The sequence below is a fragment of the Trachypithecus francoisi genome, unplaced genomic scaffold (genome assembly GCF_009764315.1).
Source record: "Trachypithecus francoisi isolate TF-2019V2 unplaced genomic scaffold, Tfra_2.0 Lachesis_group12, whole genome shotgun sequence".
Taxonomy (NCBI): domain Eukaryota; kingdom Metazoa; phylum Chordata; class Mammalia; order Primates; family Cercopithecidae; genus Trachypithecus; species Trachypithecus francoisi.
Genome location: NW_022681457.1, coordinates 86,936,042 through 86,952,283, shown reverse-complemented (window position 1 = coordinate 86,952,283; position 16,242 = coordinate 86,936,042). Strand labels below are relative to the sequence as shown.

The 16,242-nt window shown below is 55.3% G+C and overlaps 1 protein-coding gene across 1 annotated transcript in view; it reads right to left on the bottom strand.

Annotated features, from left to right (window-relative positions):
• Positions 1-319: 319 nt before the first annotated feature.
• Positions 320-16,242, bottom strand: part of EPHA10 (EPH receptor A10) — a 50,170-nt gene continuing 34,247 nt past the window's right edge. Inside the window, exons 7-17 of the mRNA XM_033227055.1 lie at positions 15,975-16,146; positions 11,829-11,937; positions 7,705-7,766; positions 7,435-7,560; positions 6,056-6,241; positions 5,161-5,222; positions 4,729-4,932; positions 4,287-4,436; positions 3,753-3,946; positions 3,007-3,162; positions 320-2,833 (exon numbers count right to left, since the gene is read on the bottom strand). Of these exons, the coding sequence (XP_033082946.1) occupies positions 2,719-2,833; positions 3,007-3,162; positions 3,753-3,946; positions 4,287-4,436; positions 4,729-4,932; positions 5,161-5,222; positions 6,056-6,241; positions 7,435-7,560; positions 7,705-7,766; positions 11,829-11,937; positions 15,975-16,146 (1,536 nt within the window). The 3' untranslated portion in view covers positions 320-2,718. The remainder of the gene's footprint in view (positions 2,834-3,006; positions 3,163-3,752; positions 3,947-4,286; positions 4,437-4,728; positions 4,933-5,160; positions 5,223-6,055; positions 6,242-7,434; positions 7,561-7,704; positions 7,767-11,828; positions 11,938-15,974; positions 16,147-16,242) is intronic.

The following is a 16,242-nucleotide window of genomic DNA, read 5'->3' as shown; positions in this document are numbered from 1 at the left end:
GTCTCTGCCCTCCCTGGTACTGTCTATCCCAGCAAAGGACCCCACCGTGTCTGGGACACCTCCCTTGTTCTACTGCTTCTGAGACTGGGTGACAGACTTCTCTACATACTCAGGGCACCCAGTTCCCCTCAGTACCCTGGGTCACACCGTCCTGCCATGGATCCTGGGACATCTTTCATGGCAGGAGCAGTGTTGGACTCACCTCTATGCAAAGACATCTCAGATGCACACTCTGGACATCCCTGTCCCCGAGGAAGTGGGCAGAAACCCTTCCACACCAGCTATACAATGATCAAGAAACTGTCACTCAAAGAGGCACCCTATCACAGACAAGTTTTTATTATCCTGCATAGAGAACCCAGGAAATATAAAAACATGTCCAGAAGGAACCCCCTCCGACTGGCCCCCTCCCTCCCAGGGTGAGCTCAGACCAGGGTAATGGGGGCTTGCAGGCCACCTCTGTCCAGTGAACAAGTTCCATATAAAAATAGATCTGTAGAGGGTTCCCAGAGAGCCATCGCCCCGCATCACGCCTGTGCAGGGCTGAGGCCTGGGACCCATCAGGATTCTGGGACCTCACTCCTCAGTGGAGGGGAGATCTACCCTGGACACCGAAGTCCTGCCAACACAGCCAGGGGCCCTTCTGCAGGAACAGCTGGGGTAGCGGGAGGAGACTTTTCCCTGCAGAGAATGACTGATGTAGCTGGAGATGGGGATGAGGCTCCATCCACCCAAGAAGGGATGCTGGTCCAGGCTTCCCAGGAGGGGTGGGGAAGGCGGATCCTGGAGGGCACCTGGCCGGGGGCTCCCCCAACCCTGACAAAGGTGGTAGCAACATCTTGGTCTCCCCAGTACCCCCAGAGTCACTGAGCTGGGGCAGGTGCTCAGGAGACGGGGAGGCAGGGGGCTGGAGGATATTCCAAGAGCAGAGGAGCTGCTGCTGGCAGGGTGAGGCCAAAGGCACCGCTGTGAGTCACTGTCCCCCACCTCGGGGTGCTCTGCAAAGATGCACTGCACCTTCCGCCTCTGGGCTCTTTCTCATGCTAGCCTCTCTGCATGGACTCTTCTTGTCTGAGGCCTGTCATCTTGCCTGCTGAACACTCCACTCACCCCAAGGAAAGAACCTTCCCTTTCCCACCTGCAAGGCCCTGTTCAACTTACATCTCAACTTCACACTTCAAGAGAGTGGCTATCTCCCCCTCCAGCCCACCCACCCACTGACCCAGAGGGCTCCTGGGGGGCCCTGGGCACTGGTGGATGGTGCCCCGGAATTACTTCTTGGTACCTGAGCTCTTCTCCTGGTCTAGTCTGAGCCCCCCAAGGGCAGGCTGTGTGTCTTTTTCATCTCTTTTCTCTACCCCTTCTCCTTCCCGCCCCATCCCACCCCACCCACACACAGCCAAGCACAGCAGACAAGTGTCAGGGGTGGCCTGAACAAACTCAGCCTCTGTGGCCCTGCCAAGATCCAGCTGCCTTCCTGCTATCCTACAAAATCCCTGGCATCCTGGGCCCCACCATTCCCGGGGGCCCTTGTGGATAAGCAACTCCATGGTGGGCTCAGCACAACCACTGCTGCCAGGGCTCCATGAAGTCAGAGCAGGGAGGGGCTCCATGGAAGGCTGGCTAGTGCCCAAGGCACGGAGCTGGCTGGAGGGGGTCACCTCTAGAGTCCCCACGGGCTGTACAGGGAAGTGAGGTACCATAGGGCAGGACCAAGGACTCTCTCTCCAGAGCCAGCCTCATCTCTGAATTGGGTTCTGACCCCAGCTCTGACCCTGACGCCTCACTTGGCCTCAGTTTCCCCATCTGTACACTGGGGGGTGAGACCAGCCTGTTTGAGAGAAAGGACCCGTCTCTGAGTCTCCTCTTCACCCTCCCCAAGGCTGGAGAGAAAAGCTCTTGGGTCCCTGGGGAGATAACATGGCCCTTTTTACTTTTCCCAGAGGTCCTGGCCACTGAGTTCATAAAGGAATGCACACGAGGGCCTCGTGGGGCCCCAGGGAGCACCAGGGCCTCGCATGACCCAGCCTGGTCAGGATTCTTGGCCTCACCCTGAACTGTCAGCCCAAGGCAGGGGGACACAGAAACCAGCTCCTGAGTCTAGGGCTCTTGGGCGTCAGCCCCTGAGCTCAGCACCATCTTTGCCTGCCTGGGCCTTGGCCAGTGTCCAGTCAGCCCCTGCCAAGGCACAGGGAGCTGAGGACGATGCGTCTCTGGCACAGCCCCTGAGGCCTGAGCCACCAGGCAGCTGCAGTCACTGCCAGGTAGAACAAGAGCCTCCTGGGACCCATGCTGTCTGACTGGTCAATGGGTCTGTGGGAAAAGGGAACACCCCACGGGGTAGGCCCCAGCCCGCAGTGGGTAAGAATGGCAGTAGGGCATGAGCTAGGGCAATCTCAACCCACTGTCTTCCCTCCAATCCCTGCCCCAGCTCTTCTCTGAGACCCCGAATTTCCTCCTGCTGTTATCTCAGGGGTCCTCTCTAGGGACTTGAACCTCTTTTCAGGGGCACTGAGTTAGCGAAGGTGTTCAGACTGGTGAAAATGGGAGGGGCAGGCAGTGAAAGCGGGGAAGCTGGGGCCCCAAACCAGATCTGGGCCCAAGTGGAGGAAGAGAGTGCTCCCTCCCACACTGCTGGAGCATAGCTTGCCACGGTCCTTGGGCAGGGCTGGGGGTCTGGACCCCCACCGGAGTCCTGCCTTGAAGAATGGGGTCCACTCACACCTGTACCCCTTGGCCCTGCAGCTGGAGCACTCGTGCCTGCAGGGCGCTGATCCCGCTGAGGAGGGCCTCTTGATGTTCAGCTGAAGAGATGCCTAGGCTCACCAGGTCCCTGAAACAAAGGCTGGTCACAGTCAGCTGGCTTGACCCCAACTTTGCTCCTCCCATGAAGGCCCTCCACTCTCCCTCCACTTCTCTGGACAGGTTGGGACTTCCCAATATAGGCAGGGGCAGGGCCCCTGGTATCCCCTAGCCCCAGCCTTGACCTTGGTGCCTTGGACTCACTGGGCAGTCATCTCGGCCACGGCCTCCAGGCTCCCATAGCCTGCAGCTGCGAAGCTGTCCTTGTAGCGGCACAGGTCCAGGGCCTCCAGCCACGCACCCACAGAGCCAAAGGAGGGGAAGGTGGAGAAGGCACGGTCCGCTAGTGGGGTGGGAGGCCTGCGGGTCAGAGGAGCTGTGCTCAATCAACAGCTGGGATCTGGGCCCAAACCTGGTGGTCTCCCGGGGAGAGGCCAGCTGAGGATGAACAGGAGAAGGCGAGGGTAACGGGGCCCTGGGGCTGGACCCAGCTCACATGAGCACCGTGCTTTCCTGAAGAGGCGAGGGCTTCAGGTTCTTCAGGCAGGTGGAGGCAGAGCCAGCTAAAGGTATTGGAGTATCCGGAACAGTCTGGGGTAGGACATGCCTAGGACTGGTTGGTGACTCATATTTGGAACAACGAATATTAATTTCACATATTTGATTCACTGGAACTACAAATGTGTTAGGGCTATACCACATCTATTTCTCCAGTCAGAGGTCATTGTACTCAGGGATGCAGGCAAAATCCAGGAGATGTGGAATTGACCGGGAGGATGTGCAGTGAGGTGGGCCTGGGCAGGTGGGAGGGCTACAGCCCTCTGGGGCAATGGAGTGAGCAATCGCTCCTGGACAGGTTGAGGGGTAGAGGTGGTGGGTTTGCACTTGAGACATGCAGGAAGACCCTCCATGGACAGGTGAGAGGCTGGCTGTCCCATGTGGGAACATACCTGGGACAGGTAGTCGGGGCACACTTGGGGGGCTCTGGGTCCTGCACCATCTTGCTCAGGATGCTGTGGATCTGGGAGAACCTGGGCCGCTCACCTGGGTCCTTCTGCCAGCAGTCGAGCATTAGTCGGTGCAGTGGGGTAGGACAGTTCCTGGGAGGTGGCAACCGGAAGCCATCCTCCACAGCCTTGATCACCTGGGCGACGGGGATGGGGAGCAGAGAGGAGGCTCTGGGTTTCCCCAGGACTCAGTGCGCGCACACACACATGCACAGACACACGCAGACACACACACGCGCGCAGAAAAACACGCATGCACACACACAGGCACGTGCACGTGCGCGCGCGCGCACACACACACACACACACACACACCACAAGGAAGACTCAGGCAGTGGCCAGGCAGAACCAGAAGCAAGCAGACGGAGAAGACGGGCCTGGGGCTGGAAGGCTGAGGGCCAATGGCCAGAGGTCAGGGAGCTGGGGCCTGAGGTGAGAGGGTCAGAAGGCATGGAGCTGGAGTCAGCAGTTACTCACGTCTTGGCCAGACATGTCCCAGTAAGGCCGCTCCCCAAAGGCCATCACCTCCCACATGACGATGCCAAAGCTCCACACATCACTGGCGGAGCTGAAGTGGCCAAACTGAAGCATCTCAGGGGCGGCCCACAGCGCCGGGCTCCGGCCACTCTGTGGGAGCAGGCAGGTCGGGGGCAAGGAGGAACTGGGTGACACACAGGTTTCCCCAGCCACTGAGCCCTAGATCCCGCCCTGAGTGTCATCCTCCCAAGCAACCCCCAACTCCAGCTTCATATCTGGGAAAGATACAAAAGCTGACCTCAAGGTGGGGTCCACTCGCATTTATGCCAAGACCAGCTGGGTGGAGGGGCAGGGAAGGGAGTGGAAGTGGGGAGCTAGGAGTTCCAGCGCAGCTTGGCGGGAATCAGAAGGTGCAGGCAGGCTTGGCTGGGGGCACCCTCACCATAGTGGTGTAGACAGCCTCTGCTCGGTCCCGGGGGCCCCGCCCGAAGCCAGAGATCTTGCAGACAAGGTCGCTGCTGACCAGCACACGGCGAGCTGCTAGGCCCCGGTGAACGTAGCCCATCTCTGACAGATACTTCATGGCTGATGCCAGCCCAGGCAGCAACCCCATCAGTTGCCCAGCCACCAGCTGCCCCTCGTGCCGCTGTGGAGGGAGGAGACTGAGGCCAGGGCTGTGGGCTTGGATCCCCTGGTGTTGTGTGACGCCAGGGCAGTCACCTAGCTCTCACCAGGCTTTAGTTCACCCTGTGACCACAGGTCAGCCTGGCCAGTGGGGATGATGCCAATTCCAAGCCCCACCAAAGAGAAAAGTGAGGGACCCCTGCCCGCTTTACAGAATAAAGTGGTCATTGGCAGCCCCAGGGCCACTCACCCTGAGGAAGCCGTCCAGGGCCCCATGGTTCATGTACTCGGTGACAATCATCAAGGTGCTTCCTGTGCCCAAGGACGGGAACACACATGCTAAGTTGCCTACTCCACCCCGCGCACACACAAGTTTCCCCCCCAGTGCCCCAGACCGGGCCTCGAGAGCCAGAACCAGCACCAAGCTCCCTAATCTCACCATCCTCCTGCCCAGCCCAGGGTCCATTATGACAAGGAACAAAAGAGGAGACATCTTAGGTGGACAAAGGCCAAGGTCATGAGCTGCAACAAGCTTGCTAAGAAAGATCAGTCTTTCTAGGAGTGATATTCTAGGGGGTCAGAATATCACTGAAAGGTCAGAAAGGTCATTCTGGCTGGGCGTGGTGGCTCACGCCTGTAATCCCAGCACTTTGGGAGGCCGAGGCTGGTGGATCACAAGGTCAGGAGATCGAGACCATCCTGGCTAACACGGTGAAAACCCATCTCTACTAAAAATAAAAAAAAAAAAAAAAAAAAAAAAAATTAGCCGGGCGTGGTGGTGGGCGCCTGTAGTCCCAGCTACTCGGGAGGCCGAGGCAGGAGAATGGTGTGAACCCGGGAGGCAGAGCTTGCAGTGAGCCAAGATCACGCCACTGCACTCCAGCCTGGGCGACAGAGCAACACACTGTCTCAAAAAAATAATAATAATAAAGAAAAAAAAAAAAAGAAAGGTCATTCTGAGCCAGAGTGGCCACTCTAGGAGAAGGGCTACCCTGAGTCAGTGAAAGCTGAGGTCCCTGGCTGAAGCTACCTCCCATAGATGAGGGAAGGACCTGGAGGGGCAGGGGCACCCCAAACTCCCACCCCATCATTTCCACCCACCATACTCGTGGGCTGGGCAGCAGCAAGTGAGCACCGGGCCCTACCTCGGGTGACAACACCCTTCAGCCGCACGATGTGGCTATGGTCAAACTGGCCCAGAGTGAGGGCCTCGGCCAGGAAGCTGAGCCTCTGTGAGTCGGAGGCGCTGTCCCTCAGCGTGTGCACGGCTACGGGCAGCTCCTGGCGACCGGGGAGCTGCAGGCAGCCACAGCACAGCTCCCCAAACCGCCCTGTGGGGAAACAGCACATCAGATACTGCCAGAGGCCACTGCCCTGGCTGAGCTGAACAGGCTGAGCCAAGGAGAAAGTGACTCTGACCAGCCTGGCCAACATAGCGAAACCCTGTCTCTACTGAAAATACAAAAAGTAACCAGGCATGGTGGCGCATGCCTGCAATCCCAGCTACTTGAGAAGCTAAGGCAGGAAAATCACTTGAACCCAGGAGGTGGAGGTTGCAGTGAGCTGAGATTGTGCCATTGCACTTCAGACTGGTTGACAGAGCAAGACTTGGTCTCAAAAAAAAAAAAAAAAAGTGACTCCAGATCATGGACTGTTTCCAGTTTAAATCCTGGTAAACTAAGCACCAGCAGTGTGACCTAGAATTCCATCTCGTTCCTTTTCTTGGCCAGTCTCCTCTGTGAAATGGGGATTCCTCCCTGCCTTCCTCAGTGGGGGGAGGTTTCCAAGTCTTAAAGAAAGGATGGAGCACATGCCAGCGTGCCAATGGCCATCAAACCCCATGTGATCCAGGACGGATGACAATGACATCTATTCTTCCAACCCGCTCCTTTCTGGCTTCTGTCTGGAGACAGTGTCAGGGGATAATGTCAGGTTCCCAGTGAAAGCAGCTGCCGTCTCTGAGCACAGAAGGTTGAGGATTTGTAGTCAGGAAGAAAGGCTAGCAGGAGACTGGTGCTTAGAGAGCAAGAGCTGACAGCCAGGCCCTGTGAGGAGTGCTGGGAGGTCCTCACATTAGCCCCCAGAAGGCAGATATCATGCCCATTTCACAGATGAGAAACTGAGGCTCTGAGCAAAAGAGGGCCATTCCCCTGATCATGCAGCGGGTCAGTGGGAGAGCCAGGACTAGAACTCAGTTATGTCTGGCCCCCAAGTTTGCAAAGGCCCCTCTCCACGGCCCCATAAAGGCCTGGGACTAAACTGCCAGTGGTAGTGTGCAGAGGTCTGACCTTGAGGACCAGGAGAGGGTCACAGACCCCTCTGCCATCCTCTTCCCTATAATCAGGCAAGCCAGGGACTTTCTGGGTGGAGGGTGGGCTTGGTGTGGAGGCAGGGTTTCCAGACACGAGCAGGGACTTGGGTGGAGGTGGGCTTCAGGATAGCGGTGTGGACAGAGTAGGGGCGGGGCCTGTAGAGTGGGTGGGGCTTCCAGATGGGGACAAGTCTTCCTGGGCGCCCAGCTTGCCTGCTCCAAGCCTCCTCTCCAGCGTGACGCTTTTCGCATCCAGTTCCTTGGCGAACAGATGCACAGCCTGCAGTGGGTCCCCACAGCTCTGGGGGTCCAGGAATGTGCGACGTGTTGGGACTTTGACTGGGAGAGAAAGAGATAAACCTAAGGAACGGGGCCTCCACCACTGGGGTGGACAAGCGGGCTCATGCAGTGGAGCAAGGCAGAGGGCTGAGGAGTGAGGCAAGGTGGAGCCCGCCCCTCCCCAGCCAGGCCCAGCCAACTCACAGTGGAAATACAGCTCCTCTTCATCATGGGCGTCCCCTCCTCCTTTACCATAGCTGCAGGGCCTGGCAGGGAGCTCAGGGTCATTCTCTCAGCCAGGCCACCCCAGCCCTTCCCGCTGCGGAGCACTGAGGGCAGCACTCCTTTGTCCTTTCAAAAGACAAGGCCTGTGCCCTGGGGGAGGGACCTTCCTGTCCAGCTGGTTTAAAAGTTTCTCTGTGGTTTGACAACCTCCCCATGGCACAGATACAACCGTAGCCATAGACCAAACCCTCACCACCACCACTATCCTTAGCTCCTTTCACACGGTGAAAATTATTGCAACTCCAGAGGCACCCAATCCACACCCTGACTGCAGGCCCCCAGCTGACCCCAACCTGTGGTTTTATGAAAGTGTGAATGAGGCAAGCGGACCCAGCACTCAGGGGCAGCTTCTGGTCTGGTCAGGAAAACAAACACGGAGAGTTAGCCACAAGCCCACTCATCAGTGCTGGCAAAGGAGAAGGGCGGTGTACTGTGGGGACATGGGACAGACAGCCCTGACCTGATCCGAGCTCATTGTGGATGGCTTCCTGAGACAGAGGCAGCCACGGGCCAAAGGACTGCATCACAGTCAACAAAGCCACAGGTTGGCACTTGGAGCCCCCAGGGGCAGGGCCTTGCTGGTCAAGATAAAGACTTCAGCTTTTATTCTGGGAGCAGAGGAGAGTTCCTGTGGGGCTTAAGCAGAGGAGTGCAATGATTTGAGTTCTGCTTTAGAAAGAGCTCCAGCTGCAGAGCGGAAGCTGCCGTGGGTGTCACTACAGGAGAGGAGCTGGCAGTGCTTCCAGCTATGGGGTCAACATGGGCATGGACAGAGGCAGAGGACTCGAGTGACATGAAGGTGACAGGGGCCACAGGGCTGAGAGGTTGCTGGATGGCAGAAAGGAACAGGGAGAAGTTGCCCACAGAGCTTATGGTGGTGCCATTTACTGTGACGAGGAGACAAAAAGTTCATATTTAGACAGATATCTGAGTTTGCAGGCCTAGGGGATAAGCAGGGAAGATAAGACGGAAGTTCAACGTGTGTGTATCTGGAACTTGGAAGAGAGGCCTGCTCTGCAGATACAAATCAGGAGCAATGAGCATGGCCCAGGGAGAGGATGGAGTCTGAGAAGAGGGACTAGGAATAAGTCTGAGAAACCCCAACATCCAGGCTAGAGGAAGGAAGCACCAAGGACAGTACAAAAGAACCACCAGAGGAACAGAAGGAGAGCAGAGGGAAGCTCGGGCAGGGTATCATGGGGACCAAGGACAGAGAAAGTAGAGGGGGTGGTAGAGAGAAATCACATAAAGGTACAAGGAGGAGAGCCAAGGGAGGAGTTTCCAAAGTTTTCACGACAGAGATGATCACATGTAGATATAGACGGGAAGGAGGAGCAAGGCTGTCACACAGCGGGAAGCAGCCACCGAAGAATGTTGACAGCCTGGCCTCAGAACCTGACTGCACGGACCTGCTTCCCAGGTCCTCCACTCGGTAACTGTGGGACTGGGTGGCTCCGTTTTCTCTTTAATAAAATCAAGATAAAGATAGGCCTGCCAGACAGCAGCATGTCAGACAGCTTACCAAGCCTCCACCCATGTTCACTGTTATGGGGGGAGAGGGGGACATTAGGAGTAATAGTGGGCTCCCAAGATGGCAAAAGGGTGGGGTTCAGTCATAGGTGGAAGGACTGATCCTGGCTGGGAGGTTTGGTGGTAAGTAGCCCAGGGGCCAGTGAGGAGACTAAAGAACAGGTGTGACAGGTGTGGCCAAGACAGTAAGCTGCAAAGACAGGGAATCTGCAGGCCAAGAGGGGTACTGGATTAAGTATTGGGGTGAGGCCAGGCATGGTGGCTCATGCCTGTAATCCCAGCACTTTCGGAGGCTGAGGTGGGTGGATCACCTGAGGTTAGGAGTTCGAGACCAGCCTGGCCAAAATGACGAAACCCTGTCTCTACTAAAAATACAAAAAAAATTAGCTGGATATGGTGGCACAGGCCTGTAGTCCCAGTTACTCAGGAGGCTGAGGCAAAAGAATCACTTAAACCAGGGAGGCAGAGGCTGCAGTGAGCTGAGATTGTGCCACTGCACCCCAGCCTGGGTGACAAGAGCAAGGCTCCATCTCAAAAAAAAAAAAGAGTAACGAGGCGAAGCATTCTAGGGGGATGGCCAGGAGGAACAGAAGAGATGATTCTTGGGAATGAGAAGTCAAAGAACTGAGGGGCAAGGGATGGGACAGGCTGTCTGGCAGCTACTGAAGTCACCCAGGGTGGTGACAGGATTTCCACGAATGAGGAGCAACATCCAGGAAAGATGGGTGGCAATGAAGTGGGGAAGGTTGAGTGGATGGAGGAGCAAAAGAGGGTGCGTGGTGCGGAGAGGAGAGAGGCTTCCACTGGACCACACAGCCTGGTGAGAAGTGGGCAAGCCAGGGTGGACTGGAGAGGAGGGAAACTGGAGGTGAGGGACCACGGTGCAGAGCAGGTCCTACACACAGGACGGTGTGAGAGGTGCTGCAGACAGCCCGCCAGGCTGGGACACGCCATGCTGGCAGAGAACGCCTCTCTACCCCTCCACACTAAACCAGGCTCACTCTCCCCATTTCGGTGTAGCTGGATTTGGAATCCCGCAATGGCTTGCTTTGCCTCTGTAGTGCACCTGTCCCCAGGGCACTCCTGTCCTGCAGAGCCTCTGCCCGGAAAAGGGGCTCTAGGCTTGCTCATCTCCCTCCTCCTTCTGCCTCTCAGAGCCCCTCAGTGCAAAGCCAGGATAAGACGCTCTTGGCATCTGTCCATCCCTGCTTCTTCTTTTTTTTCTTTTTTTCTTTTTTTTGAGATGGAGTCTCGCTCTGTCGCCCAGGCTGCAGTGCAGTGGCCGGATCTCAGCTCACTGCAAGCTCTGCCTCCCAGGTTTACGTCATTCTCCTGCCTCAGCCTCCCAAGTAGCTGGGACTACAGGTGCCCGCCACCTCGCCCGGCTAGTTTTTTATATTTTCAGTAGAGATGGGGTTTCACCATGTTAGTCAGGATGGTCTCGATCTGCTGACCTCGTGATCCGCCCATCTCGGCCTCCCAAAGTGCTGGGATTACAGGCTTGAGCCACCGCGCCCGGCCCATCCCTGCTTTTTCAACAGGTCCAGCACATGGACCTTCATGCTCCATGAGCAAGGAACTCCCTACTCTTGTCCTGCCCTCCTGATTTGCGTGGCCCAGGCAGAAGTGGCTTCTAGACTAGCGAGACAGTGTTCTCTCCCACTCAGTCACTTTCAGTGCCTCATTCAAGGCCAAGCAAATAGCCAGTACCAAATGAATGCCCATTGTCCTTCCAGCTGCCAGGCAGTTTCAGGATGCTGAGATGTGGCTCCCTGGCCCGCCCAACTCTCTCCTCTGCTTTCCCACTCCAGCCTATCTCATGCAGAATTTCCAACCTCTCTGGTCTGCCGATCTCAGCGAAGCCTGGGACCCATCTGGGCAACTCTGCCTGCAGCAGAGTGTAGCCCTGGGGAGAAGGGGAGGATACATGCCAGGAGGCCTCTGCTGCCCACAAAAGGACTAGAATCTTCTCTGAACCAGATTCAAGCTCTACGTCTTTCCCCTTCCTCCTATCCCCTTTCTCTGCTCACCTTCCTGCAAGCTTCTTTCTGCTAGGGGTGGGAGGTTTCTGCTTTATGAATTGCCCTCCCTGTCCTGCCCCTCCCACACACATACATACATAAGATTTCTGTCTTTTCCCCCTTTTCCTGTGTTCAAGGGCCTCAAGAGGCCGGGGGCAGCAGCTGGGGGCCTCTGAGCACCTCCAGAGAATCCTAATCACACTGGAGCAGCCGGAGCTTGATTCCTTCCTCAGTGATGCCTTCTGACATTTAATGAGTTAAGGCGCTAAATCTCCTTCATCCCCGAGCGGCTGAGCTAGCTGCAGTGCTGGCTGCGCATGAACAGTGAGTGGGGGAGGGGCCAGAACGATGCACACCTATATCTGTACAGCAGTGTGCTTGTGGGTGCAAATCTGCCTGCGTGCAAAGCAGGCAGAGATACCTGTGAGCACATGTTACTGTGCACGGGACATGACACACCAGGGGTCACCTAGGCTGGGGCCAGCCACCTACCTCCTCCAAATGGCCAGCACACTCATCACGGAGCCCAGGACGAGGAGGGCCGCGATGGTCACTGCGGTGACGACAACGGCGGGGCTCTGGTCCCTGGACCCTGAGGCAGCTGGGAGGAAAATCACGAAGTTGAGGCGGGCAGAGGACCGGGCTCCTAGGCAAGCCCCAAGGCAGACTCCTGTCCTCACCCTGTAGCAGGATTCCCACAGCACCTCTGCACTTGGCACTGTCTCCCAGCCACAGAGGCGCCAAGGCAGTTCCACTGACCACAGTGGCACCTGGAGTCCCAAGAGCTTCCTCTACTCTCAGGACAGGACACCTCCACGGCAGCCCAGCTCCTGCTCAGAGAGACAGGCAGGAGTTCAGATAGGCGGGGCCAGGCCTCTCTCTATGCCTTTCAGATGAGCAGTGAGAGATTCAAAGTCGCTCTGCAGGAGGAATGGCCTCTGCTCTGATCTCCTTACCCCCAATCCAGACCATCCACCAACAATAATAAAAAGGGCTAATGGTTACTGCACCTTACTCCATTCAAGACACTGGGCCATTTGCCTTCACTATCCTGTCTTGTTTCATCATCACAATAATCCAGGAAGGTATTACCATCTCCATCTTACAGCTGAGGACACTAAGGTTGAGAAATTACATAATTTGCCCAAGATCACATGGCTAAAAAGTGGTGAACCTAAGATTTGAGCATGACTCCAAAAGTCTCTGCCTGATTCCAAAGTTTCTGCTTTGAACTATTTCCCCAAGAGAGCAGCCCAGAGGACCCTCGCTCTCAGCCCTATTCATCAATCTATCCAATCGACCCATCTATCCATCCAACCTATGTGCCCAGTTTGCATTATTACTGAGGAGACAGTGATGAATCTGGAGGGGTGCATGGGCCTATGGGTGAGATAGAAACAAAAATCTTAACTGTAGGATGAAAAAAGAAACAGAAATGAGCAGAGTTGAGCAGAGGCACAATAATTTCTTCCTAAAGTCAATGAGAAAGGCTTCAGAAAAAAAGGTGCCATCTGAACTGGACCTGCAGACTGGAAGGATTTTTGATGGTGCCTTGATGCACACGCTGGGTCTGAAAATGGCAAGTCATCCCATGTGTCTGGGAAACAGACTGCACGAAGGCGGAGAGTGGCAAATAGGAAGCTGGAGGGTGGGAAGATGGAGGGAACTGGCGGAGCCAGAACCTGGAGGGCCTTGAATGCTAAGCTAAGGAGTAAAAACTTTCTCCGGTGGGCAACAGGGAGCAGTGGAGAGAGTTCCTGCCCAAGAAGAAAAGGAATGAGGGTGTCTGCTGAGGTGGGAGTGAGGATGGAGAGGAGGTGCTTGAGAGAGGTGAAGGTTTGGCGTAACTATTAGGAATGGGAAAAGTATTAAGTGGCCCTGAAGACTGAACTGAGATTGGAAAGTACACCTCTGCAGGCAGCTTCCGCGTGGGACATGGGGAGGAGAAAGGTCCAAGTCTGGGGACTAGCAGGTGGACGCAGTAAGACGCCCAGGGAGTGAGGGCTGGCAGAGTTAGGGGGTATTTCTGATGAGCTCATCTGCAGGGGCTGGGTAGAGATGCGTGTGGGGCCCGGAGGAGCCAAAAGCCTTGAAGATGAGGTAGGATCCAGTGAGCTGTCTTTTGGATGTCACAGAGCATGTGAGGAACAGAAGAGGAGAGTTAGAGACCAAAAATGCTAGAGTCAAAGAGGGTATTTCAGAGCCCAGGGTTCCAGAGGTAAAGAGGGCCAAGGGTCTGGGCAGGGACAGAGGGGAACAGAGTTGCCAAGAACTGTTTGAAATGAGGCATCCATGTGGACACAGAAATGGAGAGAGATGCCAGCAGTGGTATCCATTCCCCGTGAGTGCAGGCTGGACTCACTTCTAACGAACAGAATATGGCAAGAGTATTGGGGTGTCATTTCCAAGATGAGTAAACAAGACGAATGGCTTCTGTCTTGGGTGTCCTCTCCCTGGCTCACAGTCTCTGGAAGAACCTAGCGGTTGTGGTGAGCAGCCCTAAGGAGAGGCCCACGGGGCAAGGAACAGCGTGCCTCAGCAGCAACCAGCAAGACCCCAAGCAGGAGGTGAACTCTCCCCCAGCTAAGCTCCGAGATGATCACAGCCCCTGAGGACAACTTGACGGCAGCCTTGGAAGAGACCCTAAGTCACTGGCACCTAGCTGAGAGGCACCTATATTACCCATCCATGGAAAAATAAGATTGTAAATATTTGTTGTTTTCACCTGCTAGATGTTGCAGCAACTTGTTAATAGCAACAGGTAACTAGCACAGTGGTGACGCATAAATGTTCACCAAGACCTTGATTTGGGGCCGGGCATGGTGGCTCACACCTTTAATCCTAACACTTTGGGAGGTCAAGACAGGAGAACTGCATTGAGCCCAGGAGTTCAAGACCAGCCTGGGCAACATAGTGAGGCCCCAACAAAGTAAAAATATTAGCTGGGCATGGTGGCGAGCGCCTGTGGTCTCAGCTACTTGGGAAGCTGAGGTGGGAGGATCACTTAAGCCTGGAAAGTTGAGGCTGCAGTGAGCTGTGATTGTGCCACTGCACTCCAGCCTGGGTGACACAGTAAGACCCTATCTCAAACAAACAAACAAACAAAAATCTCAGTTTGGAGACACAGCTCATGGGAAACCACACTCTGCAGATTAGGAGAACCATAGCCACGGCCACAGGAAGAGGGGCTGGGGATCTCAGCAGTCCCTACCAACTGAGAGGTACCCAATGAATGGAGACCATTAGCCCTTCTCCACTGACAGCCCCCAGCTCCTGCCCCCCACACGCCCACTCCAGAAAAACCTGTCCACCTTTGTTCAGATGGCTTCCTCTCCCCAAAATGCCTCCCTGCCCATCTGTACACATTCAAATATTCCCCAGCTTTAATCTCCTCTTTCCAGCACCTGGCCAAGGTCTAACACTTTTTGCATTCAGGCAAGAAGTGTGGTCTTCCTTCCCAGAACTCAGACCCCTTCAACATTTTATCTTCACCTTGCTTTGGGCTCAGAGCTCTTCCTATCTTGGATTAGAGTCATGTAGCAGGTTGGAAAGAATTATTATCTTGACAGCTGGTGCCAGAATGCCTCTTAGGGGGAACTGCCTTTGTTCAGGAAAATATTTTCATGAGCTGCTCAGGGTAGATAGAGGTGAGATCCTGAGGGCCAGGTTAGCAGCAGGCAAAGCAACAAGACAGCTAAACTGCTCTGCACACATCAGGGAATTGGGGAGTGGGTGAGGAGAAGAGGAACCAGGGGAGGGAAGTAAAGGAGGAGGGAGGAAAGCACAATATTGTGGAGAAGCCAGAGATGTTTTCAGATGAGGATATTCAATGTCCAGTTTTTGTTTGGTTTTGGTAACAGCTTTATTGAGATATCATTCACATAACATGTGATTTACCCACTTAAGGTACGCAATTCTTCTTCTTCTTTTTTTTTTTTTGAGACAGAGTCTCACTCTGTGACCCTAGGCTGGAGTGCAGCGGCACAATCTTGGCTTGCTGCAATCTCTGCCTCGCGGTTTTAAGCGATTCTCATGCCTCAGCCTCCCGAGTAGCTGGGATTATAGGTGCCCGCCACCATGCCCAGCTAATTTTTGTATTTCTAGTAGAGACAGGGTTTCACCATGTTGGCCAGGCTAGTGTCGAACTCCTGACCTCAGGTGATCCACCTGCTTCGGCTTCCCAAAGTGCTGGGATTACAAGCGTGAGTCACCGCGCCCGGTTGCAATCCTTATTTGTTGTTTTTATCACAGCAATGCAACCCCTTCATGTCCATCAACCTTCAGTGAAGTCAGCATCACGCTCTAAGGCCTAGTGGGGAAAGGGACAGCGTCCCATGTTTGGGTCTCTATCCAAACTGAGTCTCTATCCAGCTGAGACATGGGTTATAGCTGTTCACAAACCTGTCTCCTGTGAGCTCCTCCAGGACAGTTTCCCAATCTAATTCAAGTCGGTGAACAGGCATTAGTCAGTGGATTCCAAAGTCATTAATTAATTAGGCTGTAATTAAACTGTTCTGCAGGCTCCCTTAATTGCACAGATAACTCCAGATAACTCTCCCCCTCTATTTGTCTCCCTGCCTCAGCCCCGTGCAGGGTTCTCTCTGTCTAGGTCCCTGTCCACTCATACACACTACTTACCCTCCCCCGGGGTCTGCACTTCAATGCTGGGGTTAAAGCTCTGGGCCTCCCAGGATGGCCCCGGGGAAGCAGCCCGGATCTGAAAGACGTAGCGGGTAGCTGGCTTCAGGTTGGTGACAGTGACTGTGGGCGCCCCTGTCTTCACCATGGAGTAAGTCTGCTCACTCTGACCCTGGAGAGAGATCAAGAAGTGAAGCCCACCAGCGCCAGGTCCACTGTTCTAGGAGAACAAAGGGTGAACAGGAACAGGGAGGCAGGAGAAGCATCC